Consider the following 26,801-nt stretch of genomic DNA (forward strand, 5'->3'; position numbering starts at 1 on the left):
CTGGGAAAATTTTTCTTTCTAAAATCAGTCATTATTATTCTTTGAAATTGGGGTCCCAATCGATAATGATATTTATAGCCATTCACATACTCAATAATGGATATATGGAATATATGTACATGTTGTATTTCTTGATAAACTATAAGGTCCTCAGAGCAGGGACCATTTTATTTTTGACACTATATCTCTAATGGCTAGTACAATGCTTTGACCATAGTAGGTAATTAATTATTCTTGATTATTAATGAAATTCTTCATTTTACATGGGCTCCTTATCTCCTACACACTAAAATACATAGGTACAACTTTTATTCTTTGATATGAACTGCCTTCATTGTTAAATCATTTGTTTTCTATACAACAAGAAAATATTTTGAAAGTACAGTGCTCCGCACTTTTATTGAATTGAGGTGACTTGAACTTCATCCACAAGGCTGGGGGCTCCAAATGGAGCTGTAACAGATGTCCTTAAAAGAAAGGAATAAAAGAAATACTCAAAGAAAAGTATGAAGAACAGGAAGACACTGAGCCTCATGGTAGCTGAGGTGAAGACCACTTCTTAGTTGGAGCCCCATTCCCTCTCATAGATATCATCACAGATGGACAGGACAGCTGCCATGGTCTCCTCACAAGTGGGCTGGATCTGGTCTTCTGGTAGTGTGAACTTATAGGTACCATTGTCTCTCAATTCAAATATATAAGCAAAGGGAATTCCAATATGATAAGCCCAGTCTCGTGAGTTTCCTGATGTAAAGTCTATTAAATAAAACAAGTAGACAGAATAAATAATATGGAAACCAGTCTCTAGCAATGGCCTGAACTTATGACAGGGAAGTGGGGAGTGACTTCAGAGGAATAAAATGCACATTCTGATGAAATAAATTTTAGAATTATAGAATCTAATAGGAAGGGACCTCAGAAATTATTCAGTATACCTCTCATACAAAATCTGGCTTAGGGTGCCACAATTATAGGGAAATACTTGTTGAGGAAACTCCCTCTATTAATGCAGACTGGCACTTGCTTTATATCTTACAGTCTTAGAGTACTCTAGAGTATGTGACTTGGCCAAGGTCATGCAGCCAGTATCAGAGGCAGGATTCAAAGCTAGATTTTTTGGACACAAAGACCTGATCTTTACCTCTGCTATATTGGCTCTCCTAGCTAACATTTAATTCTTCTTCAATTTATCTAACTGTCTTTCAGTCATTTCTATTTCTCAGCCCAAGCAGAACAAGGGGATGATCCTTTTCATGGTAATTTTTCAAATACTAAAGTTCATGTACTCCTAAATCTTTTTCCATGGAAATACATGCCCATTTCTTTCTGTCGTTCCTCATATGATTTAATTTTGAGTCTCCTTATTCTTTTTGATAAGGAAATTAGTACTTTGATAATTAAAATATGAAATTATTCAGATTAATGATCTGAGTTTGAATGACTTACATGTTAATGTTAACTGGGTGGGTTCCAGAGGAATAGAGAAGAAAAAAATCTCCTCCTAGATTCTTTGCTTTCACATCTATTCTCCCAGCTCCTCCCTATCCTGTTCTTGTTGTCTTATATGTCCTCTAGGAGCTGAGTCAACAGATCAACTGCCACTGGACATCATCTTTTCCTCTAACTTCCAGAAGAGAGCCTGGATAGAGCCTGGGAGTTCATTCATTCTTCTGATTCACACCTTGTCCCTAGAGATCACAGTTCAGATTGTATATAAAAAAACTCCCTTCTCTCCAGCTGGTAAGCTCAGGATCTTCTCTTTCCCCCTTGAAGTCCAGTAACTTCCTCCATGCCTTGGATAATGTCAAAGCCAAACAGACACTTACATAACATATCTGAGGTTGATCCAACTTTATAATTGCTTCCATGCTTTGCTTTCAATTCTTTTGCTGCCTTCTGTCCAATTCGAATCTGTTAGTGAGAAATGCAGGGGGGAAATGCCTGGTTTTAAAACAGAAACAACAACCCATGGAGTTTTGCATTTTATTTTTTAAAAATTAGAGAGAATAATACAAAAATTTCTGTCCCTGTCTCTGATTCCCTCTCTCTCTCTCTCTCTCTCTCTCTCTCTCTCTCTCTCTCTCACACACACACACACACACACACACACACACACACACACTATCTTCTCTTCTCTCTTTCTTTGTCTCTTCACCTGCTCCCCAGACTCCTTAGGTAGTACTGCCCTGGAATTTTATCACCCCTAATTAGCATGTCCTCAGAAAAAACTGGGCACAAGTTTTCTGGATATGATAGAGCTGGCATTTTCATGCTAGGAAAAAATCATCCTATCTGTCATATATTCCCTGAAAGCCAGAGTGTGAAAAAATAAAGTTCCTCACCAAATTTAGCTTACCACTCATATCTTTAAGCCCATTTTAACTAAGAGGTCATAATGTTTTTAAAAATGGGGATACATGATGGGCTGCAGAAGACAGATCATATAAAGACAGATAAAAGGAAAGGTATTGTTGAGTCAAGTAGTAATAAAAAATAATAAAATAGTTTTCAGATATGGTAAACATTTGCTGATGGAGAATGATAATGGTGGGAGGAACAGAGATTCTGAGAAAGGAACATAGATTAGGATGTGTAAGTAGGATGATGCAACAGGGGTTTTCCACAAGGGGTCAAAATTTAGAAAGTGCTGACAGTAATTGTATTGCTTTAACATGTAGAAACAACCAAACTTAGAACTTAGTTACCAAGAATAATGAGTTAAAATAGATAGCAGACTTTCTTCTCTCTAGTCATTCTATCCTATTTTATTTTAATTAAGTTCTTACTAGTTTCCTCCTCCTAAGCTGTACCCACCATGGCTGCCTCATAATGTCCTACATTCTCTATTTCTCTATCTCTCCCCCAATGGGCGATTGCCTGTGATTCTTCCTTTGCATTGCACCTTTTTTCTGAAGTCTATTTATAAGTTTTCTTTCCCTTATGTCCTCCCCATTCTTACCACTCTTAAAAATTAATTTAAGGGAATCTTTTGTCCTTTCTAAAATGATGCATGTTTTGGGAAAACAATAACCAGTTACAATTGTACATTAAAACATCATTTTTCTTTGCATATTAAATTCTATATGTAAAAAGTCCCCAATTTTTATTTTTAAAATTATTTTTGTAACTGTTAAGATCTTTAGCTGCTATACTTAATTATATATTCAGTGATAGTTGGGTGAAAACAAGGATAGCCCCAGCATATTGAGTAAACCATTGATGATAAATCTTTAGGAGCACATGAACATGATTTGCACTTGATGGTCAATTATGGATGAGTTGCAAACTGGACTAAGAAGAAATTCCAGAATCAATGACATCATGGATCAGTTGGTTTATTTGTAATAATCCGTATAAGTTGGTTTTACATATGTACATGTATGTATGTGTATACATCTCTCAATACATCCACCAAAGTTTTACTCTGATGCTTTCTTATGATCTAGAAGTTACTCTGGGCCTTACAAGCTATAATCACTGAAGAACAAACTCTAAAACCTTGTATAAAGCTGAAAAAGTTTCCCTTAAAGGTCTGGTAAAAGATTTCTATTAGCCAAAGATCAGACAAAGTGGAGAGAGGTTAATTCCAGAAGGTTACCCATCCAAGAAATCTTTTTTTAATTGGCCAGAACAACTCATGAAGACCATAAAGGCATGGAGAAGTTGAAACCAAAGTAAGAAGTGAGCACCACACTGATCAAATTCTGGATCATGAAGCTTGACTATAAAATTTAAACTATATAATCTTATATAATATAATCTTTATAATCTCCAAGAAATTAAAAATGAATCTAGCTTAAAAGGTAATAGAGAGGCTTATGGTAGGTATAATCATGGAACAATATATAGCACACACACACACACACACACACACACACACACACACACGGCACACCAGTAGTAAAGAATATGTACAGATAAATATCAGAGTGAAAAATGAGATGAACTGGTTGCATGGAAAAAAATAGCTAGTAGACAGACTACCATATACCCAATTGATTTCCTTAAGATGTCAGGAGAGAGAGAGAAAGAGAGGCGGGGGGGGGGGGGGAGAGGGGAGATCTTCAATAAATTGGCTAGCCCACCTGTGGCTAAACTATTGGAGAATATGGACAAGAGTTGCATAAGATATACAAACATGGATAGGTTGCTATTTGCATTATTGGATGGAATTTCCAAATTATTAAGCTTACAGATCCACTGAGTTATTTTGAGTATTTGATTACCCACAATCTCTAAAATATACACACATGTGACTATATATGTATAGTTACAGGGTTGCTATGAGAATATTAGTAAATCATTTTGTCGACCTTAAAGTACTTTTACAATGATAACTATTAAAATGAGGTAATGTAAATGAACTGGCTTGCAACTATTAGAATACTATATAATGTTAGATATTGTTACATTATATCTTCAATGCTTATGCTCATTGCTCAGTGTCTCAAAAAAATAAAAGAATCAGAAATGAAACAATCTTTTCCATTTAGACACATGAGCCATTCTGAGAAAGTGCTGCTCTCTTTCACTTATATCCATGATGCTACTAGCCAACTATTTGTAGGGTATGCTCTCTGAGTTGTTTTCTGGTAATGATGACAGAAATGCACTGATCCAGCCACATTCTCTTAGCCTGTTGTAATGAGATCAAATATACACATCAGAAGGATACCTGCACCCCCATTTCTCCATGACTCAGTGACTTTTAGACTCATAAAATGAATTAGAAGAAATGATCTAATTCAACCTCATCATCAAGAGGAATAATTTGAAGCCCTGAGTGGTGAAGGGATTTCTCCAGGGTTATGCAGCTGGTAAAGCCAGGATCTCATATTCCTAGTTTTAACCAACTCAACTAAACCATGCTTGAAATCATAACCTTGGGACATAATACTTGGGACACATAGGGCTTTGTTCCAGTACAAAAAATTTAGAAGGCACTAACAGTATCTTGGAGCAGTTTGGGAGGGATCTATTTCTGCCTTGATCTCTTAGTGAAAGTGTCCTTGTCCATCAACTCCCCTTCTTACCCTACCAAGCTCTTTCCCCTGCAGCAACAGGGCATCTTCCGTTTAGGAGAAGCATTCTCAATAGAGCAGAAATCTTGAGCAAACTAAGGTGTCATTTCTCCCCCTAGTGGCGACACCCCAGTTGAATAGATTTTGGAGCTCTGTAGTTAACTCTCCTCTGGTCTTAGACCACATTTGGGTTTATGTGTTTCTTGGTATCCTATTTTAAGAAAGATATTTGTAAATGGAAGATTCCAGAGGGCAAATGGGTCTTGGAATCATGCTACAGATTATTTGAAGCAAATGAAAATATTTTGTTTGGAGAAGATTCAGGGAAGATATGATTAATGGTCTTCCTATTTGTAGAGTAGAAGGTGCTAAAAGGTAAATTTAGATTTAAGATAAGTAAGGACTTTTTAAAAATAGCAATTTAACAATATACAAATATGTGGTAGATATTCCCTTCAGAGAGTAGAGGGTTGCCCTTCATTCAAAGTCCTCAAGCAAAGGCTTCATAATCACCTGTTGGATATATGTTGTAAAGAAGATTCTTACACATGGATTCTATGATTCTGAGACCTCCTAGCTCAGTAAAACATCCAGACTCTTCCCTCAAGAATCTAGCTGTACAACCCCCCTCTTACACTTGGAATATATTTTTGAAAATACAATATATTATATTTATTTCCATTCCGATTCATCTTAGTTGGTTAAGATTTTTATACATTTAGTTACCAACCAAGGTGTAATTTTTAAGGACCTACTATGTTTCAGGGTCTGGTTCTTTCCTGAGCTTTTTAAACTAATGCTCCAGTTCCTGGAACTGGATATTTACATATTTATAAACAAATTTAGCAAGCATGTCTCTATTCCCTAAAAATCCATAAAAATATTGAACAATCCAAGGTTCAATATAGAGAGAGCTCTATTAGAGATTTCTTTCCCAATTAACATTGACCAAGAACTAATCTTTGGATCCAATCATTCAATCAGTTATGAATCTTCTTGATCCATATTTTTTCATGTATTCACAAGAAGAAGAGTATGACTCTCTCTCTCTCCATATGTAAATGGGATGGAGGGGGACATTAAACCAAACAAAAAGATATCTGGGATAGAAAACCACAAATTAGTATCATCTATGTTTTATTATTTTATTATATTTTTATTTATTTTGTTACTATTTCCCAACCATATTTTAATATGGGCCATATTCATGAATGTTTTAGGACACCTGCAATCTGCTTGTGAGTTGTGTGATACCTTTTTTTGCAAATTTTTAAAGGGCGATTGCCCACTTAAGAATTCCCTATGTGAATGAAAGCAGAGATTCAGTCCCTGTCCTTTATTTCTTTCCTAAGCCTCAGTTTACTCATCTATAAGATGGGTGAAATATTTGTGTTATCTCTTTCATGGGATGTAAATTCAGTTCAAGTCCATTAACAACTATTAAATGCTTACTGTGTGTCACATACCTTCCAGACACTGGCTGGGGCTAGAAACACACACACACACATACACACACACAGAGATATATATACACACAGCACCTATCTTCAAGAAGATTACATCCTACTAGGAGAAATAGGGAGAGGGGAGGAGAGGGAAGGAAGTAAACAAGGAAGGAAGGAAGAAAGGAAAAAAGAAAGGAAGGAAGGAAGGAAAGGGAGGAAGGGAGGAAGGAAGGAAGGAAGGAAAGAGAGGGAAGTAGAGAGGGAAGAATGAAGGAAGGATTTATTAAACAACTACTATGTTTCAGGCACTGTGCTAAGTACTTTACAAAGATTATCAAATTTGATCTCAAAGCAACCTTTTGTTATTATTATGATCCCCATTTTAGTTGAGGAAATTGAGGCATATAGAAATTAATGATTTCTCCAGGATCACATAGTATCAGAAACCCTATTTAAATTCATGTATTCTCAATTCTAGCTTCAGGTTCTCTGTTTACTACACCATCTAAATATAGTAATACATACAAAAATAATACAAATAAATAAGGAGGGATGGAGGAATTGGGAAAGAGCTCTTGTAGTAAAAGGCCCCTGAGTTGAGCCCTGAAAGGAACCTGTAAGTGCTATGAAAACTTGACAGTAATATTACAGTTATACAATACACGGTGACATATGCATAATAGGTGCTTACATTTTGGGAACTAAATTATGGTTCAAATAATTCCAAATAGGCAAGCAATATTTCTCATTGCTTTTTGGCACTTCCAAGAAACAAAAATCACAACCCTTTTCCACTATTGCTCTTGTCTACATTGTCTGTTGAAAAGTAAGATACCATTCCATAATGTGGATTTGCATTTTCACTGGCAATACACATATCTGCAAATATGATCTCATTTTATATTTACCATAACCCTTGGAGATGGGGCCATGCTAATCTTCATTTTACAGAAGAGGAAACTGAGATGTATAGGGGTTAAGTGAGTTGCTTAAAGTCACACAGATAATAAGGATCTGAGGAATAATTCAAACATGGATATTCCTGACTCTAGGCTCAGTGCTCTGTCTGCTGAACCACCTAGCTGCCTAGCTGGCAATTAAAAGACTCCCCAGAAAAATAAGAGAGGTTGAGTTAGAGAGGAAAATGAACATTGTGTTTGGAAGAAAAAAAAGCAAAGATTACTTTAGGATTTTGTGGGTCTATTTCTTGTTGTCATTCGTTTGTTTGTTTTAGAGAAAACATATTCCACTTTTGAGAACTCACAGCTGGTAACTTCTCAACAGATATTTAAGTGCTCTCTAGGGCTATAGTGCTAAAAGTGAATTTATAAAGAGGAAAGATTATCATTTCAAATGTTTAATATACTTACCTTATTTTTCTTATATTTACGAAAATGGAAGATGTTTCTCAATTTGACACTTAAAGAAACAGTATGGTACTTATTTAATGTAGGATAATGCTATTCAGACCTGAAGACAACACAGCAGGGATCGGGGAAAGTGGTGTAAACAAGAGAAAAGAAAAGAAAATATGGAGAAAATGAAAGGGAAAATGGACATGCTAGACATAAATAAAACCATAGATCTGAAATTTAGGAGTCAGAGAAAAGGTGCCTTAATTTACAGGGAATGGACTAGAGAGGCTGATCTCTTACCAACTCATCATAGTTACTCGGTTTAGTTTTGGTAAAACTATAGGGGGTGAGGATAAGTTGGCCATGAGAATGTATTGCTAGATAGCATAGGATGCTGTCCTTCTTGTCTTCAATAAAACTAGAAACTGCTTTTGTTTCAGGCTCAGAGACTGGTCCTGTTCCACAGAATGTTTGATGACTGCAGTTTTTAGAGGCTCCAACACCTGCAAGAAGGAAAGGAAAGATAGACTAAAAAATCTGAATTCTGAAGTGATAGATATTGAAGAGCATGATATTAGGGTCCTGAATTCAGAAGGTTTGACTTTGCCTCTTACTAATTGTATAATCTTGTGGGGGGGAGGGGGAGGTCATTTCACTTTTCTGGGCTTCAGTTTCCCTTTCCATATAAGACTAGAATTGGAATAAGTGATCTTTAAACCCCCATTTAAGCTTCAGTATTCTATGCTTCTATGAAGTGGAACCAAACAATACAAGATGAATATTCCCCTTGAAATTAAACATTTTGCTTCTAGGTCAGTCATCCTAAACAACCAAAGGCTTTTTCAAAGCTGAAATTCTAAGCAATCTGTGTCATGATAGCACCTTCTCTGCCATGATATTCACTCACCAACCAAACATTCATTAAAAGACTCTATAGTACTAATAATTCTAGCTGTTTATATCTATAGAGATAAATTAATAACATCCTCTGCTCTCAAAGAGCTTAAAGTCTGATGAAAAAAGATAAATTATATTCACAAATACTTAAAATACAAGAAAGCACTAAAACTCTACACCATCCACATCTGACTTACAAAGGAAGCCCTATATCCAACAGCATTCAATTTGCCATATGCAAACCTTCAGGGTAATATGGTAGAGTGAATAAACTGTTAGAGTAGGAAGGCCTGAGTTCAAATTCTGACTCTGACATTTATTGTTTGTGGAATCCTGAAAAAAATCACCTAATCTGTATGTGCCCCAGGCAACTCCAATTGCCTATAGCTCCTGTTATAGAAGGGTTGTTGGTCTGGGAAATGAGGATAGATATCCCCAAACCTAGTAAATCAAAAATGTTTAATGTGGAGTCAGTGAACTAATGAAAAAATAGTCAAATAACTGCATCTCAAAATAATTGGTTTCCTTTGTAATTCTGTGTATTTTATGTTGTGCATTAAAAAAAATTATTCAGAGAAAGGGTTTACACATTTTATTTGACTGCCAAAGTGGCTCATGACACAAAAAAGGGTAAGAACACTTATGATAGTTAGAGATTGTGTCTACATGTAAGTTCTCCATTGTCAAAACTGTTTTTTTCCCCCAAATCTACACTAAGCATTCATTTCAGGGGCTGAAAGCATGTATTTGAAATTCCATCCAATGCTCTACTTTTATGTCGTTGTTAAGGTCCTTTTAATGTGCTGTCGAGTATTTCCATTTCTCAAGCATTCATATAGGAATGTATAATAAGGGGTATGTTGATGAATGTTTAACAACCAGCTCATTTAAAAATGTACCCAGGATAAATTTTTAAGCTTAATGTGCATTATCAACATTTTCTCCATTACTTACTATAAGTAAGTCTACTTATAGACTTTATAAGTCTATAAATTAACAAAATAATAAATCAAGCCCTGACTTGCAGCATTTTCTGATTTCAAAGGCATAAATACATTGAAAAATTAACAATTGGCTTGCAAGGACCAGTCAAACTTGATTCCAATACAGAATGGAACATTGATGCCTTAGAGCCCTCAAAAGAAAATGTGTCTCTTAGGCTCCTTGGAACATAGATCACTATTAAAGGATTTAACAGAAAAAAGACCTGTTGGCCTATAAAAAGATCTCTTGTATACTTACTTCAATACTTCAGATATCTGGGATTTCATTTGTGCAACTATTCCTTTTATCAATGCAGATAGGCCACAGAAGTATCCTTCTTAATAGACTATATCATTAGTTATTGTGGTCCAAAATTTCCTTATTTAATGAACCTCTCCTAATTTAGCTAAATTGACATTTGGAGTATAATTATTCCTTCCACATAGTGATTTTCCCTATTATAGTTTCAATATATTATGGGTCAGCATAAGAAATTAAATGGGAATTTGGGAGAAGTTTTGTGGAAGCTACAGACATGTGAAGGCCAGCAAATGACAATATTGTATGGTATTGTACAATATAACATATCTTTTAATACCATAATAATTAAGGTTTCTTCTTTAGTATAAAGAAAGGAACAAAAAATTTATGGGGATTTTCCCGGCGGGGGGGGGGGGAGGTATCATGCCCCTAAATCTTGCAAGGGATAGAAGGGATAGAACTATATATCATAATCCATTTACTAACCTAAGCTTTCAGTTTGGTGGGACTTGTCAAGATTGATGGTTAATTAGCATAGCTTTCAAGAACCCATAGTTTCCTTCATGACAAAATGAAGCATTAGAATAAAAATCCCAGTATAGTTTAGAAAAATTACTACTGCCTTTTGAATGTTTACATTTCCCCTCTAAGATATGAGAATGTTTTAAAAGAAGGATGCCAGATTTCAAATATGACCAAATCAAGTTTAGCCAAATTCCCAAAATCCACCTTGGGCTTCTCAACCTTACCTGACCCAAGTAGAATACAAAGTAGAAATTCTAACATTTCTTATTGATGAATAATGATAATCCAACTAGGAGGAAGAAGATGAGGAAAGGAATCTGCTTTTGAGTATATTTTTGTAAATGATGTCTCTAGGAACCTTCCTATTGCTTCTCTGCTTCCTATGCAGTTATCAACTTACACCTCAAATTTGCACTTACTACACCAGGATATGTTGAAATTTCTGTTAAGGTCAGTTCCAAAGCAGGTGCCATTATTATGGGATGAACGAGATTTTCTCCAGAGGCGGTCCTAAATAGAAAATGAATAGAATCCTAAGTAGAAACATGCAAGTATTACAGCATGTTAAAACAAAGATGTTCTAAATATAGCAACACAAATCACAGTGTAAATGATTCAATATAGATTCTTGATCATGATAATGACCATCCTAGCTTGACCTACTGGGAAAAATTGGTCCAGACTTCTGAGTATTCACAATATTCAACCATCCTGTTAGACATATCATATGCCTTCAAACTATAGGAAGCAGGCATTTCTGTTTATCCAAATTTCCCCTAAATGAAAACATAATCATTGGGCCATACATTTAGAGCTGAAAAAGATCTCAGAGACCATCTAGTCCAGATGTTTTTAAATGAAGTCCACGAATTTGAATTTTAAAAATATTTTATGATGATTATATTTTGATATAATTGGTTTCCTTTGCAATCCCACATATTTTGTTTTGTTCCTTTAAAAATATTTTACCAGATATGAAAGTGTATTTCTAAAAGTACTGGGGAAATTGAATTTGACAGGTCTCTCAAGTTGGGAGTTTCTGACTAAAGTAAGATAAGTCGATCGGGTACTCAAATTAAGTTTGATATCACTAAGGAGCCACCAGGTTGCCTGTGGAGGGGCAACCTATTTCAAGTCATAAAGGAACACAGTAGTTTAAGTTCACTCTTTCAAGCTAGCAGAGCAGACTGTCCTGGGCAATAGGGAGATCCAGTCCTAAACAAAACAAAACAAGCCAACAAATAAATAGAAACCTGAGAAAGATTTTGTAGGTATCACCAGACTGCCAAAACCAAAAGAGTCTGTGATGAAAAAAAAAGGTTAAGCACCCCTTATCTAGCTCAACACTCTTAAATTACAAATGAGAAAACTAAAGCAAAGGCAAATAGAAATGAAGAACTGTGTTCCAAAAAATATTACAGATAGTAAGTAGTGAAGCCAATAGACAGAGAGGAGAAACAAAAGCATGTGGGGGGTGCAATCATATTTTACTTACTAAAAATAATAGCATTTATATAACACTTTGAGGTTTACAACACACTTTACAAATACGATCTAATTTTATCTTTCCTACAATCTTTGGAGGAGCAGCTATACTTATCTTCATTTTACAGATAAGGAAACTAAGGCATATAGCATTAAGTAACTTGCTCAGAGTCACACAGCTAGTAAGTGTTTGAGGCATTATTCAAGTCTAGGTCTTTCTAAGGTGAGGTTCAATTCTCTGTCTACTCACCACCTATCAGACTTTAAATAAAACTTAATTAACTATTTAATCAAAGAAAGCTTCCCAGACATTCTTCAGGCAGGGTGTTAAAGGATAAAAAAGAATTAATGAAGCAATGAAGAGAAGTGAGTGTTTGGTTTTTGAAGGAGAGTAAGTTCAATGAAAAGGCTTCATCTGTTTCAAATAGAGAAAGTAATTTGGGAAACATTAGAGAATTAAGGGCTTTAAGCAAGCAAGTAAAGGGCTTTCTGTTCCATGAGTGAGTTTGGCTTTGATACATTGGGAGACCATTAGGCTTGGAGCATGGGGAGGGAGAGAGGGGGTAAAAAATGAAGTGATGTAGTTTGAGAAGAAGGAAGAAGAGGAAGAGGATGAGGAAAAGGAGATGATAAAAAGAAGATGAAGGAGAAAGAGAAGGAACAAAGAAAGGAAATGAGGAAAAGAATGAGGAGGAGAAGAAAATGAAGAAGGGGAAAGGAGAAGAACAAGAAAGAAGAAAGAAAAAAGAACAAGAAGAAGAAGAAGAGGAGGAGGAGGAGGAGGAGAAGGAAAAGAAGTGATGCCATTTGAGAAGAAGGAAGAGGAGGAAGAGAAGAAAAAGAATAACAAGAGAACAGAAAGAAGAACAAGAAGGAGAAGGAAAAGAAAGAAGGAAATACAGAGAGAGAAAGAGCAAAAGAAAGAGAGACAGAGAAAGAAATAAAGAAAGGAAGGAAGGAAGACAGAAAGACTGGAATGAAAAAAGAAAGGAAGCAAAATGGAAGGAAGAAAGAAAGGAAAGTAGGAAGGGAGAGAGGGAGGGAGGAAGAGAGGAAGGGAAGGAGGGAGGGAAGAAGAGAGGGAGGGAAGTAAGAAGGAAGGAAGGTAGGAAGGAAAGAAAAAAGAAGGGAGAAGAAAAGGAAGGAGGGAGAGAGGGAGGGAGAAAGAGAGGAAGGGAAGGAGGGAGGGAAGAAGAGAGGGAGGGAGGGAAGAAGGAAGGAAGATAGGAAGGAAAGAAAAAAGAAGGAAGGGAGGAAGGAAAGGAGGGAAGCAAAATGGAAGGGAGGGAGAAAGGAAGAAGGAGGATCAGGAGGATCAGGATGAGGTTCAGGAGAGGAAGAAGATCAGGAAAAGAAGAAGAAAAAAAAAAGAAATAGAAGGCATATAGAGTTTTGCCCATTATGTTGAGATTACATTTACAAAAAGGAAGTTCTTAAAACTTGAAGGAAAAATCCAATAAATGTAAACGTAAGCTCCTTAAGGACAAGGACCTTTTCACATTTGTCTTGGAATTAAACTTCAGAAATAGTTGTTGATTAATAAAAATCAACATCAAAAAGAAAAATTTAGTCAACTGCAATAGGAAGTTTTTTAGGAGATGCTGTATGAAGGTGCTGTTGATAAGAAGTAACAGGTATGCAATGAGGTTGGACAGGTGATCTCTGAGGTCACTCCTGGCTCTCAGGCTCTATGGTCATACTCATTTCTTCCATAGTAAAAGGGGATTATTTTGCTTACTTTTGTCCAGGAGTAGACGTAGCCATCAATATTTAGAATTGGGAGGATGTAGAAGTCCACTTTCCTCAGAAATCTGCTTATCCTTGGGTCTGTTTTATAGTTTTGTAGAATCTACAATATAAAAAATATAAGCACTTGAAAGATTTTGGACAGCTTTCTTTCTGCTTTGCCCAGCCTTATCTCCCCAGATTGATCAAAAGAAATAGTTACACTTCTCTCAAATTTATTTTTCATGACTTCATTCATATGTTACCAAAAATTACAAAAGATAATGACTATTAATTTTGAAAACTTTATAAATTCTTTGATATCTTCTTTTAAAGGTTAGCATTTACTCTATTTAATATGTCTAACATGAGGAGTTTCTTTTAAAAAAATCTTGGATTCACACATACATCTATATCAAATATTGATCTTCTCCAGTGCAGGGATGTGCCTGATCTACATTTTAGACCTGAAATGCAACAAAAATATTTTTAAAAGCATAATGGGAAAGGATCCTTCTCACCTAACAGATTCCTCTGCCTCCCCTATAGATTTCAGTTAAATATTATAAGTTGACAAGTTGTTTGGCGCACTAAAATATTAAGTGGCTGATCTATGTTTTTGTAGTGTGTGTATGTGTATATGTGTATGTGTGTGTCTATATATACATATGTATATATTGTGCATGTTTGAATACATATATATGTTTGTGTATCTTTATGTTTATATGTATTGTGTATATATATTATTTACCTATATCAGAGGAAGAACTTAAATCTAGGACCTTCTAACTGCAAAGATGGTCTTCTAATCATTATACTACACTATTTCACCACTAAATTCCATTGAAAGTGAATTTTCGACATCAAAAATAAAACTAGATTTTACACTTCAGCTTGGTTTCCAAACTACTGATATATGTAGTTCTCTTGGAAGTGAGGAATAGTCCTATCCATGTGCAAAAGAATGCATTTTTCAGTACCTGAGAAATGATAATTATCACTATCCTCATCTTCTTTTTCATTGAACTCTTTTAAAGGGTTTTTAAGTTCACAACATGCTTTGCATACCTTCTATCATCGATTTTGATAAGGGCACTTACTTCTTTCACAAACCACTGGCAAAAAGCAGGTGTGATCCACTCTCTGGCATGAATTCCACAGTCCATCCAAAAGATCTTTTTCAGGGTACTTGTTGGCTCACTGATCTATATGGCAGTTGGAAAACAATTACCTGTTATAAGAAATCACCCCACCAAATTTTTGTTTTAGAGGGTCAATTTTGGACCAAACTAAATCTTGTACAAATTTACTAAATTATTATTTTTTCTAATTTACTAATTATTAATTATTTTGATAATTTACTAATTGCTAAGTTACTAAAATCACTAAAAAGAGTCCTCCTTTGTGGATGTTTACAGAAATGAGGATTCAGACATTTCAATCAATCTGAACTTCTCCTGTGCAATTGTTGAACCCCTGATGAAAATATAATTCAAGGTGCAATAAGTGGGAGGATTTCCAGTGGTCAGAGCATAAAGTACATAGCCTTGCACACACCAGGGACCTAACTTATTAAAAGGTTCCTCCTCCTCCTCCTTTGCAGACATGGAAGCTGTGGTGTGGAACACTGAATATAACATCAGACTTTTTTCATTCCCTGGTTAGTTTTGCTGACATGTCCTCCCCCACACCCACCAACCTTTTTTATCTTTGTTGGAAAGAGTGGCTCCCTAGGAGAGGTAGAGGAGAGCAGCATTAACTATTTCAACAACATTCAACCAGAAAAGTGTCATTTTATCCCAAACTGGGGAGGGGCTGAGAAGTACTGAGCTTCTCCTGTTAGTAAGGGCCTGTTGCCTCCTTATTACAATTTAAGAGCTATCTCATGATGGGTTAAGGCTTTCCAGTTCTTTTAACTTCACTCATTTTTTAACCCACCAGCACAATCCCTGAGCCATTTTTGACTTCTATTCACTCTGATAATTACAGTATTTATGGGGATTTTTATATTGTTGACTAGCTGATTCTGATTGCTTCTTTTTTGCAGTCATTTCCTTGGCTGTTACTCGGTCCTGTCTACTCATCCCCATGAACTCTCACCAGATAGGTGAGGGAACCAGATAATCTGGTTTGGGCAGATCAGCCCTGCTCTTCTGGAAAAGTCCAAAATTGGTAGGGTGGCTTTCCCCGGGGGAGGAAGGGGGAACGGGAAAGGGGGGAACCTTGGGCAGGCTTTGCTTCAGGGCCAACAGGACTCTGCACAGACTCCTGCCACTCTGAAGTTTCTGCACACAACTGTTTGACAGATAAAGTTACCCACATCTTCACTGAAAGATACTTGGGAATTCTCCTGCTTATCAATCTTTCTATGTCTAAGGGCCAGGGGCCCTGAATCTGAGAAAATACATCTATACTCCATATCTATACTCTTTGCATTATGAACCACAAGAAGTCAAGGAGACCTCCTTGGAATGTAACTCCCTCTTTGTGGGTCACAGAAAAGAATATTTAACTTTTTCTTCCCTTCATTTTACTGCCTTGTCTATCTCTTTGCCCTTCCTCATGTCTTCCTACCCCCATACTCTATCCTAAACTTTATCTGAAAAGTTTACCCAAGCATTGATGGTGAGGTTTTCAGATATCCTGGTCATGAGGTAGGATATAATCTAAAAAGTGAACAAACTTTGAAAGACTTTACAAATCCAATCAACTTAATAACAAATCACCTTTCCAGGGAAGCATGGATGAAACTCACTAACTTGTTCCTGCCAGAGTAGTGATACACTCCAAATACAGAATGAGATGAACTATTTGAGAAAATAGTCAATGTGGGAATTTGTTTTCTTTGTGTATGTGTATTTGTTAAGAGGATTTTTTTCTTTGCTTCCTTGTTCCTTCTTTCTGTTATTTCTTCTTTCTTTTTCTTTTCTTCTTTCTTTCCATTCTTCCTTCTTTTATTACTTCCTTCCTTTTTTCTTCATTTCTTTCCTTTTCTTTTTTCCTTCTTTCTTTCTCTTATTTCTTCTCCTTCCTTCCTTCCTTCCTTCCTTCCTTCCTTCCTTGTTTCCTTCCACCCTTACTCCCTCCATTCCTTCCTCTCCTTCTTCCCTTTTCTTTCTTTCTTTTTTTCTTTCTTTCTTTCTTTCTTTCTTTTTTTCTTTCTTTCTTTCTTTCTTTCTTTCTTTCTTTCTTTCTTTCTTTCTTTCTATATTTTCCTTCCTTCTTTTTTATTTTTTCCTTTTTTCTTTTATTTCTTCTTTTTCTTTAATTCCTTCATTCCTTCCTTTCTTCCTTCCTACCTTCCTTCCTACCTGCCTGCCTTCCTTCTTTCTTTTTTTCTTTCCTTCCTTGTTCCTATCTTCTACTTTAAAAAGATAGAGAAAATAAATATCTATTAATTGGGAAAATAAATTAAAATTTTAAAATTAAAATTATGTAAAATAGTCTATTTCATAAAATGTAAAGTGGAAGATCAGCTAATCTTTCCCTTCAATCCCATATCCTCATTTAAGAGAAGAGGAAACGGAGGTTCAGAGAAGTTAAATGACTTACTTGGTTAAGTCACACAAGCATCAATAGAGACAAGACTCAAACTTAGGTTCTATGACTCCAAAAGTCAATGCTATGTCCACTAGAATGAAAGTTTTTTATAAAACTTTGAGGTTTGCAAAACACTTTAAATAAGTTCTTTTATTTGAATCTCACCATACATCTGTGTGGTTTATAGATGCAAAAACTGACATAGGTTAGATGACTTACCTGGGTTCACATGACTAATATGAGCATGAGGCCAGATTTGAATACATTTCCTTCTGACTCCAAGTCCAACATTCCATTCACTGCCTCACTTAGCTACCACACCATTCCACAGTGTCTCATAGGGCCAAATATCACAAAGATATTTTGAATTAATGTATTCTCCCCATCACACTTTAGCCCTTCCCCTCCTTGGTGTTTATTAACTTGTTCTTGGCACTCAGTGAACACCAGATGAATATATTTGAAAAGACTTTAAAAAAAAACTTCTTGTTGCTGTTCAGGTGTATCTGATTCTTTGTGACTCCATTTGTAGTTAAGTGACTTGTCCAGGGCCACACAATTGGTGAGTGTCTGAAGCCAGATTTGAACTCAAAAAGATGAGTCTTCTTGATTTCAGACCTGGCACTCTATCCGTTGCACTACCTACTTACCCACAACTTAATATTCATGTATGTTTACATACTTTGTTGATACTTGAGTCATTTCAGTTGCATCTACCTCTCTATGACCACATTTGGGGTTTTCTTGCCAAAGGTATTGGAATACTTTGCCATTTCTTTTTCTAACTCATTTCATAGCTGAGGAAACTGAGGCAAGCAATATTAAGTGACTCACCTAGACTCACACAATTATGTTTCTGAGACCAGATTTGAGACTTCAGAATCAGAAGTCTATCCTCTGTGTCACCTTGCTGCTGCTCCTTTTAAATCTTAAAAAAATCTTTAAATCTTAATAGCAGCTTAAACCCTTTAACTTACCTTCAGGTAATACATGGGTCGGGCCTCATAGGTCATGCCGAGAAAGTGCTGTGTTACCACTTCACTGTACTTCTCTTCTATTTGACTCATCCATTTATAGATCTGGAATAGTCACAGAGAATGATTTGTATCAATAAGATCACTGGCTCCCTATCTCAGCTGAAGATAGTTTATCTCTTACAGATACAGAAAATACACTGACTTCAATAGAGTATAAATAGATAAATTGCAACATGTTATAGAAAACATTTTAAAAATATATCCAGACCCATTATTTCAAGCAAGTAGCTTCACTTTGTTTAAAAATTCCCTCCATCAATGTAAGTGAGCAACTTCTCTCTGATAATTATGAAGATTTGCTTGGGACACTGAGAAGGAAGTGATTGGTTCATGATTATATAGGTAAATGAGTAAGAAGCAAGACTCAAATTTGGGGCTTCTATTCTTTTTTTTCTTGAATTTATTTTATCTACTACACCATGCTATCTCTCATGGAGAAAGTCTAATAGCTTTAAACCAATGTATAAATACTATTGGCTTATTGGATTTTTAAAAAGTTTTCCTTGCCACCCTACTCAGGGTTCCTTTGTAGGCATTTTTTAAGAATCACAATTGATCATCATTGAATATCAGTCTAAAACAGAAGAAATCGATGAATACATCTCTCAAAACATTCACCAACCATAATTTTGAGGGGGCATGAAATCACAGGGAAATTGAAAGTCTCATAAACTTGGAAAGATACCAAACAACACTCATTCATAATTTGATGGACCACAGGTGGGAAACTATCAGTAGCTAAGCACTGAAGCATGGCATCCAGGGTAACTAAATCAAATGAAAAATGTTTCCCTTTTCAATTTGACAGTTTGGGTGGGACTGATGTAGGTGATGAAGAGACAAGGAGGAGAAAGAAGACCATCTTATGCTATGGCTTAACATACAATAAACTAGGTTCTGTGAGTATCAATAAGATAAATGAATTTTTAAAAAGTTAGCAACTCAAATATGGCACCATCAGAATGTCACTTAGTTATTCCCTATGCATATAAGTCACAATATATTTGGAAGTTCTCAATGCAAGGAGCTAGAGATGCTCATTAGGAATGCCAGTGATCTGTTTCAAAATGATTACAATGTGATTAGCTTTCTTTTCCGTTTGTGGAAGCTGTAGTCAAATAGAATCATAATGTAAGAATTATCATAACAATAATCATCATAAAAAGGCTTAAATTTTTTCTGTGCAGTTTAGTGATCAGACACAACTAGAGGGAAGAAAAGAAAACTAGGCAAATGAATGTTATCTAGTTTTATAAATGAGTTCCAGATGCTAGAATTACATATGCAAACAAATATACACAAATTCATACATGTGCACACACATGTATACTTTATACATTATGCACATGTGTATGTACACATATACATTCACATGCTTAATACAGTCATATGATTTTTATATATTGAATGCATTTGGTGGACTCCAAGGGGAGAACATGAACAAGAATTACACATGATGGGCAGACTAGCATACGTATACATGCTTCATATATATTAAGTACACATATACATATATACAGGTATACAATATATGTGTGCATATGTATGCACATGCTTACATGTATATAAGCACATGTTTGTGTATTGTATATGTGTATGTATATGTATACACTTGGGAAGCTCTAATCAAGCATATTGCGGATATACACACACACACACACACACACACACACACATACCTATATATGTGCATATATGTCTACAAGTGTGTGTAAATGTGTATGCAAATGCATATATATATATTGCTCACATATATGGATGTGTATGTGAATATATGTGTAATATATGTATATGTGTGTGTATATATATTTTTTCCTTTGGAGAAAATAATAAATTTGCTTTCTTATTATTTAGATTATTTTGGAAAAGCAATTTTAATGCTTTCCCACCTGGAAACAGTCCCTTCCCCTTGTATCTTATTAAACCAGAAATTCTCAAATCCCTGGTTTTTAAAAAATATTTGATAACTAGATTTCATTATAAGGTTTCCTTTGAATCCAATATACTTTATTTTATGCATTTATATACATTGTTCTGAGAAAAGATTTCTAAGTTTCAACAATAAATATCTAAATAAATAAAAAATATCTATCAACCAAAAAGAGATTAACGACTCCTAAAAATATTGCTTTCAGTTACTGATGCTTGGAGCAAAGGACTATTCTTCCTAAATCTCCACTCTCAGTGAATAGGTACAAGCCCAAATATACAACCTCATCTTTACACTCACTATTTAAACCTGCCAGAGATTGAGAAACAGGCATAAACTGTAATTTGGATATTTTATACTCAGTTTTTTTCTAATATCACAAAGATTTGGAAGAGACTCAAAAGATCCATGACTTTGCCTTCCCCAACTCCCAGCCTAGAAATATCCATTAACTCAGTTTCATTTTCAGGTGATATCCTTCTAGTGGCCCATACCTCTTTGCCTTCCATCAGGCTTTCCCAGTTGTATACCTCAGAGGTGTTCAATTGTTTCCCTATGACAGAGTTGTGTCCCCTTTGGGTCCTTGCTTACCTCCTCAATAGGGTGATACTTCTTATAGTCATAATTCTCCAAATTGCTCCTGGAACTCTCTTTCTTCTCCAATATCCCATCTCCATTTTTTGCAGAGGTTCTAGGAGGGCAGGCATGAAAATTCCAAAGTCAATAGATCATAATTCTAGAACTGAGTGGGACCTTCCTCTTTTTACATATGGGAAAATTGAGACCCAAATAGGTTAGAACTTGCCTAAAGTCACACAGAGAACATTAAAAGGAGGATTTCAATCCAGGTCTTCTGACACTAGAGTTAAGGTTCCATCTACTCTACTAAATGGGAATATTGCATCAATTGATAAATGACATTTTATGAAATTTTTTACATTTACCTTTACATTTTATATCTGCTTAAGGGCACTACAGAAGCACCAACAAGGTGATAAGACCAACATTTTGCTAACCTATAATTAGCACAGAATAGAATAGAGCAAAGGGCCTAGAGACAAGAAGACCTGAATTCAAATCTGACCTCAGACAATTATTATGTGACCCTGGGCAGGTCACAAAGTATGTTTGCCTAAGTTTCTTCAAGTATAAAATGGAGGTAATAATAGCAACTATCTCTTAAGATTTCAGTGAAGATCAGAAAGGATAATATTTGTAAAAAGTGCTTAGTACAATGCGTGGTATACAGTAACATAAATGTTTGTTCCCTTTCTCTCTATTCTCCATTCATTCAACAAACATGTATAGAGTACCTTTTATATATTTAAAGCTAAGTTAGATACCTCAGTGATCACAAAAAAAGTATAAGATACAGTCCTTGTTCTTGATGGATTTATAATCCACTTAGAAAAGTCAAACACAAGAAAAATTAACAGCATAAATACCAAAACACATGACGTAACAAAGCTGTAGAAGCTGTGTCAAGTAAATGGCAAAAATAATCACAATCTACAATTTCCAAAGAAAGAGGCCAATGTAGAGATACAAATTTAGGCTTATAAACTAGATTTATAGTCAGAAAACCTAGTTTTGAATCCTAACTTTGCCACTGATATTTATATGACTTAAGAAAAGTCATTAAAACTCATCTATAAAATGAAATAGGTTGGATCCCTCTAGGATCCTTTCCTCAAGACATTGAACCTTTCAACTGGTAGCAGCAATGAAAAGTGTATGCAAAGGACAAGGACTTATTAACAACAAGCTTATTACTCATAGTCACTGTGAATTCTTTTTTGTGAGGAATAATTATAATGCATAGTTCCTATCATGAATGGTCTTCAGTGGATTACTTGTGTCTTCTGTCATGGAAAAGGCACAGGCTGAACCAGTTTACAGCCAGTTTACCGACATCTAAGGCATCACAGACCAATTATTCCTCAACTTGGGTAGGTAAATGCTCCTTGTCCTTCTAAGGAGTTGGGACACAGACTCCTGTGCAACTCATTAGCATGGCAGAGTCCCATTTGTTATTGGAATTAACCAGACAAATTGCTCCACCAAGACTGGCCATGCACCAGTGATCTAGCTCCATATCTCTTGCTTGTGAACAAACATGTATCTTCCTGATTAACACCAGTGTGTCTACTTGTTAACTCAGCAAGAAAAGCTCCAAACAGAAATTCATTATAACTTGACAATTTTAGCTATTGGCATAGCTATTTCGCAAGTAATTCCTGTAAGTGTTGAAGGCACAGAGGCTGAAAGGGACCTTCCAGGGACCAAAAATCAGGGACATTTTAAGATTATTATGGGATACTAAGGAATTTTACATTTCCAAACAAGACCCATATGAGTCTAAATCAGGGAAAAAACACATTATTTTGAACTTTGCTCATCCTTTAAAAGGTGAGCTGCTTAGGTGATTGCGGTCCGAATTGGGGAAATGCAAAAGGCAATGAAAAGGTGGTTATAATCTGAATAGGGGAAATAGTCCTTGAAGGCCAACCTTGTTTTCCTCCTTACCACCACCATTTTTTAAAATCTGAGAAGCATTATGACAATTATGATAGAATTCTGGACTAGAAGCTAGGATACTCCCATTTAAATTCAGTCAAATCCAAACACTTATTAGAGATGTATGACTCTAAAATTTAGTTTCATTATCAGGAAAATGAGAATATTACAGGTATGCCTTCTACATGGCAGGGATAAAGAGTGCAAGGGTTAAGACATCCATCCCTCCCACCTCTGCCATCCGGAAAATCTGTGTAAAATTTTTTGGCCTTCCTTTTGTACCAGAGAAAAAGTGTGAATTTTTTTCTTTTATGAGGTTCCTAGAGTGCCTTATTGTAAAATTTGGATTAACATTTAGTCATAGGCTTTCAGTTGTCTATGACTTCATCAAAACTCCCCCCAAAATTTCCATTTAATTTCTTATGCCTATCCAGGATATATTGAAACTGAGATGGGAAAAGTTGTGTTGTGGAAGGGATAACTGTACTAAGATCTATCATACAAGACTGATGTTAGGATCAAATGAGATTTATTTAAAGTGCTTTGCAAACTCACAGTCCTGTGACTGTGACACCTACATGTCAAAAGAAGAAATTCTCTTTTATTGAGCCCAAAGTGCTCAAGAAAACAAAAATTCATCTTTTCAATATTAATATTGAAATACTCGTCTTATTATATGGCAGTAACACAGGGAGCACCTCTGCCTCCTATGAACCAAAATGAGTATCATATAGGGACTAATGTGAAGTTTGTGGTATGGTTGGGCAAACTGGCTAAGGAATAGTGTAGTCAGTTGATCAGTGGAATAGGTTAAGTTCACAAGATATAGTAGTTAATGACTATAGTAATCTAATGTTTGATAAACCCAAAGACCCCAGCTTTTGGGATAAGAACTCACTATTTGATAAAAATTGCTGGGAAAATTGGAAGTTAGTATGATAAAAATTAGGCATTCACCCACATCTAATCCTATATTAAGATAAGGTCAAAATGGGTTCATGATTTAGACATAAAGGATGACACTATAAGCAAATTAGGAGAACCAGGGATAATTTACCTCTCAGAACTGAGGAGAAGGGAGGAATTTTTGGTCAAAGAAGAACCAGAGAACACTCTGAAATGAAAAATGGATAATTTTGATTATATTAAACTAAAAATATTTTGTACAAACAAAACCAATGCAGACAAGATTAGAAGGGAAGCAAAAAACTGGGGGAAGTTTTTACATCCAGGGTTTCTGATAAACGCCTCATTTCCAAAATACATAGGGAATTTTCTCAAATTTATAAGAATACAAGCAATTCCCCAGATCAAAGGATATGAACAGACAATTCTCAGATGAAAAAATTAAAACAATTTCTAGTCACATGAAAAAATGCTCTAAATTACTATGATCAGAGAAATACAAATTAAGACAACTCTGAGGTATCACTACACACATCTCAGATTGGATAAGATGACAGGAAAAGGTAATGACGTTGGAATGATGTGGGAAAACTGGGACACTAATACTTTGTTGATGGAGTTGTGAACTGATCCAACCATTCTGGAGAACAATAGGGAATTATGCCTAAAGGGCTACCAGTGTATATCCTTTGATTCAGCAGTGTCTCTACTGGACCTGTATCCCAAAGAGACCATAAAAAAGGGAAAAGGTCATATATGTTCAAAGATGTTTGCAGCAGCCTTTTTTGTAGTGGCAAGGAACTGGAAATTGAGACTTGTGAAAGAAAGAGCCATTTGCATCTAGAGCGAGCACTAAGAAGACTGGAGGATAAAAATATAATATTTTCACATTTTTTGCTCTTATTTGTTTGCTTGTTGTTGTTTTTTTCTTTATTGTATTTTTCCCCTTTTGATCTGATTTTTCTCATACAGCGTAACAAATATGGAGATATGTTTAGAGGAATTGCACTTGTTTAACCTATAATGGATTGCTTGTTGTCTAGGGGCGGGGGGAAAGAGGAAGGAGGGAGAAAACTCTGGAGCATGAGGTTTTGCAAGGATGAATGCTAAAAACTATCTTTATATGTATTTAGAAAAATAAAAAGCTATTGTTATTTTTAAAGGGAGGGAGGAAGAAATTTAGAAAAGGATGTGCATCATCCCAGAACAAAGGGTAGGATATTTGAAGGTAGAAAATAGGGTGAAAATGAACTGGTTAATTATTACTGTTAGTATTTTCCTATCATGAGACAAATTCCCTGGTAATAACTACATGCTCCATAATTAAGGCTCTTTCCATCCACATCATATCAAAGAGCTAGTTCAGAAACAAAGAATGGAATCAGCCAATTGGTATTTTGTACACAAATAACTGAATGGACTGATTTTCAGACTGAATCGGGATGAACATGGCATCCTAGTAAAGACAGTTGAAGTGACAGTGAGATATCAGTTAAGACATGTTACACAAGTGAAATAATTTACTATAAGATGAAAACAAAGAAAACCAAAATAAAGTGGATTTCAGCCAAACATTCTTTTCAGTGGGATACAATGCAGCTGGATGGATTGAATATTTCACTTCTTACTTGATTATTTTGCAATCACATAGAGACAAGTACAGTTACTGATAATAATGATAATGATACAGCTCACATTTCTAGTACTTTCCCCATCACATCCCAGTGTGACAGATATCAATGTTATCTCATTTCACAGGTTATGAGAACTATTATCCTCATTTTACAGGTGGGGAAACAGATTCAAAGACATTATGTCATGGCCATTTTAAGCAAAGTCAACATTGAAATATATAGTTACAAAAATGATAAATTAGGGAGTCTACTTTATAAAAGGGTACTTTGCTTTTAAAAGATTATAAATTCTCTCTCCCATAGTGAAATTAAAATTTATAAACCCAAATTTATACACAACTTTTTTTTACATTTATGGCATAGTAGAAGGAGAATTAGATTTGATCAGAAGACCTGACTCTGAATCCCTCACTTCCTACTTGCTCTCTGACTTTGGGTAAGTCAGTTAAGTTCTCATATTCTTCCTATGTAAAAGTAAAGGGGCTAGACTAGATATTATACAAAGTTTACTTCCACTGTTAAATATCGTATTTAACACAGAGATAATTGAAAATATAGGCCCTAATCCCTGAGAAGTCAGAAGTTTGATTGACCCCTCTCCTTTTTGTCCCCAAGCTGTAATCATCTAGAATAGGGCTTCTTATAATTTTTTCACTTGCCCCGTTGTTACTTGCCCCAAGAAAGTTTTACACGATCTTGGATATATTGGTTTACAAATCAAAAATGTGTTTATATTAAATCATAAAGAAATTTATTTTAAAACAATCCTTTGGCATACATATAATTTTCCATTTATTGAAAAAATGAAAGCAAATTTGCATACTAATAAGATGGATGTATTTATTTGTTTTTACATAAAAAATTAAATCTTGGCAGAATATTTGATACTATAGGACAAAGAGCATTTAGAAGCCATTTACTGTTGTCAAGTTTTTCATGACCTCCACATTAAGTTATGTGACCCTAATATGAGGTTGTGACCCACAGTTTAAGAAACTTTGATCTAGAAAGCTTCCCTGTAGAAATTCAATTGCAGGTAGGTTAGAATTTTATCACAGCCTTGAATAAATTCAACATTTATTCTTCCATGAACTATCTATTAAGAGCTTTGATAGCTTGTTAACTTATTTGTACAAATGAGGATACAGAAAATGGCAGCCAGTGAACATTACTATGGCAATAGTTTAACATACCTTTCAGAACTGGGGTTTTCTGCCTATCTGAACAGTCTGGTCATTACTCAACTGGATTTAATTTTTTAAAAACCCAATAATTTATTTATTACTACAGTGAACTAAATGCTAGAGATACAAAAACAAAAATGAGAGTCCTTGCCTTCCAGAAATTTACATTCTGCTAGCAGAATACAATGTGTACACAGGTATATAAATATGAAGTATATGCAAAGGAATACAATTTAATATGGGAAGAGCAGTGAAGGGAGGCACCTGAGGTGTGCTTTGAGAGATTCTATCAGGCAAAGGTAAGAAGATAGCACATTCCAAACATGAGGAACCAGCCTTTCCTAAGGCATGGGAA

At 35.3% G+C, this 26,801-nt stretch overlaps 1 protein-coding gene across 2 annotated transcripts in view; it reads right to left on the reverse strand.

Moving 5' to 3' along the window:
- Positions 1-369: 369 nt before the first annotated feature.
- Positions 370-26,801, reverse strand: part of CPO (carboxypeptidase O) — a 30,512-nt gene continuing 4,080 nt past the window's right edge. Inside the window, exons 2-10 of one of the 2 annotated variants that reach the window (XM_051983688.1) lie at positions 23,780-23,836; positions 20,797-20,896; positions 18,216-18,317; positions 14,799-14,903; positions 13,712-13,822; positions 10,908-10,998; positions 8,122-8,324; positions 1,827-1,911; positions 370-756 (exon numbers count right to left, since the gene is read on the reverse strand). In XM_051983688.1, the coding sequence (XP_051839648.1) occupies positions 560-756; positions 1,827-1,911; positions 8,122-8,324; positions 10,908-10,998; positions 13,712-13,822; positions 14,799-14,903; positions 18,216-18,317; positions 20,797-20,896; positions 23,780-23,836 (1,051 nt within the window). In that variant the 3' untranslated portion in view covers positions 370-559. The remainder of the gene's footprint in view (positions 757-1,826; positions 1,912-8,121; positions 8,325-10,907; positions 10,999-13,711; positions 13,823-14,798; positions 14,904-18,215; positions 18,318-20,796; positions 20,897-23,779; positions 23,837-26,801) is intronic. The other variant, XM_051983689.1, reaches the window with a different exon arrangement.

Source organism: Antechinus flavipes, chromosome 3 (genome assembly GCF_016432865.1).
Source record: "Antechinus flavipes isolate AdamAnt ecotype Samford, QLD, Australia chromosome 3, AdamAnt_v2, whole genome shotgun sequence".
Classification (NCBI taxonomy): Eukaryota; Metazoa; Chordata; class Mammalia; order Dasyuromorphia; family Dasyuridae; genus Antechinus; species Antechinus flavipes.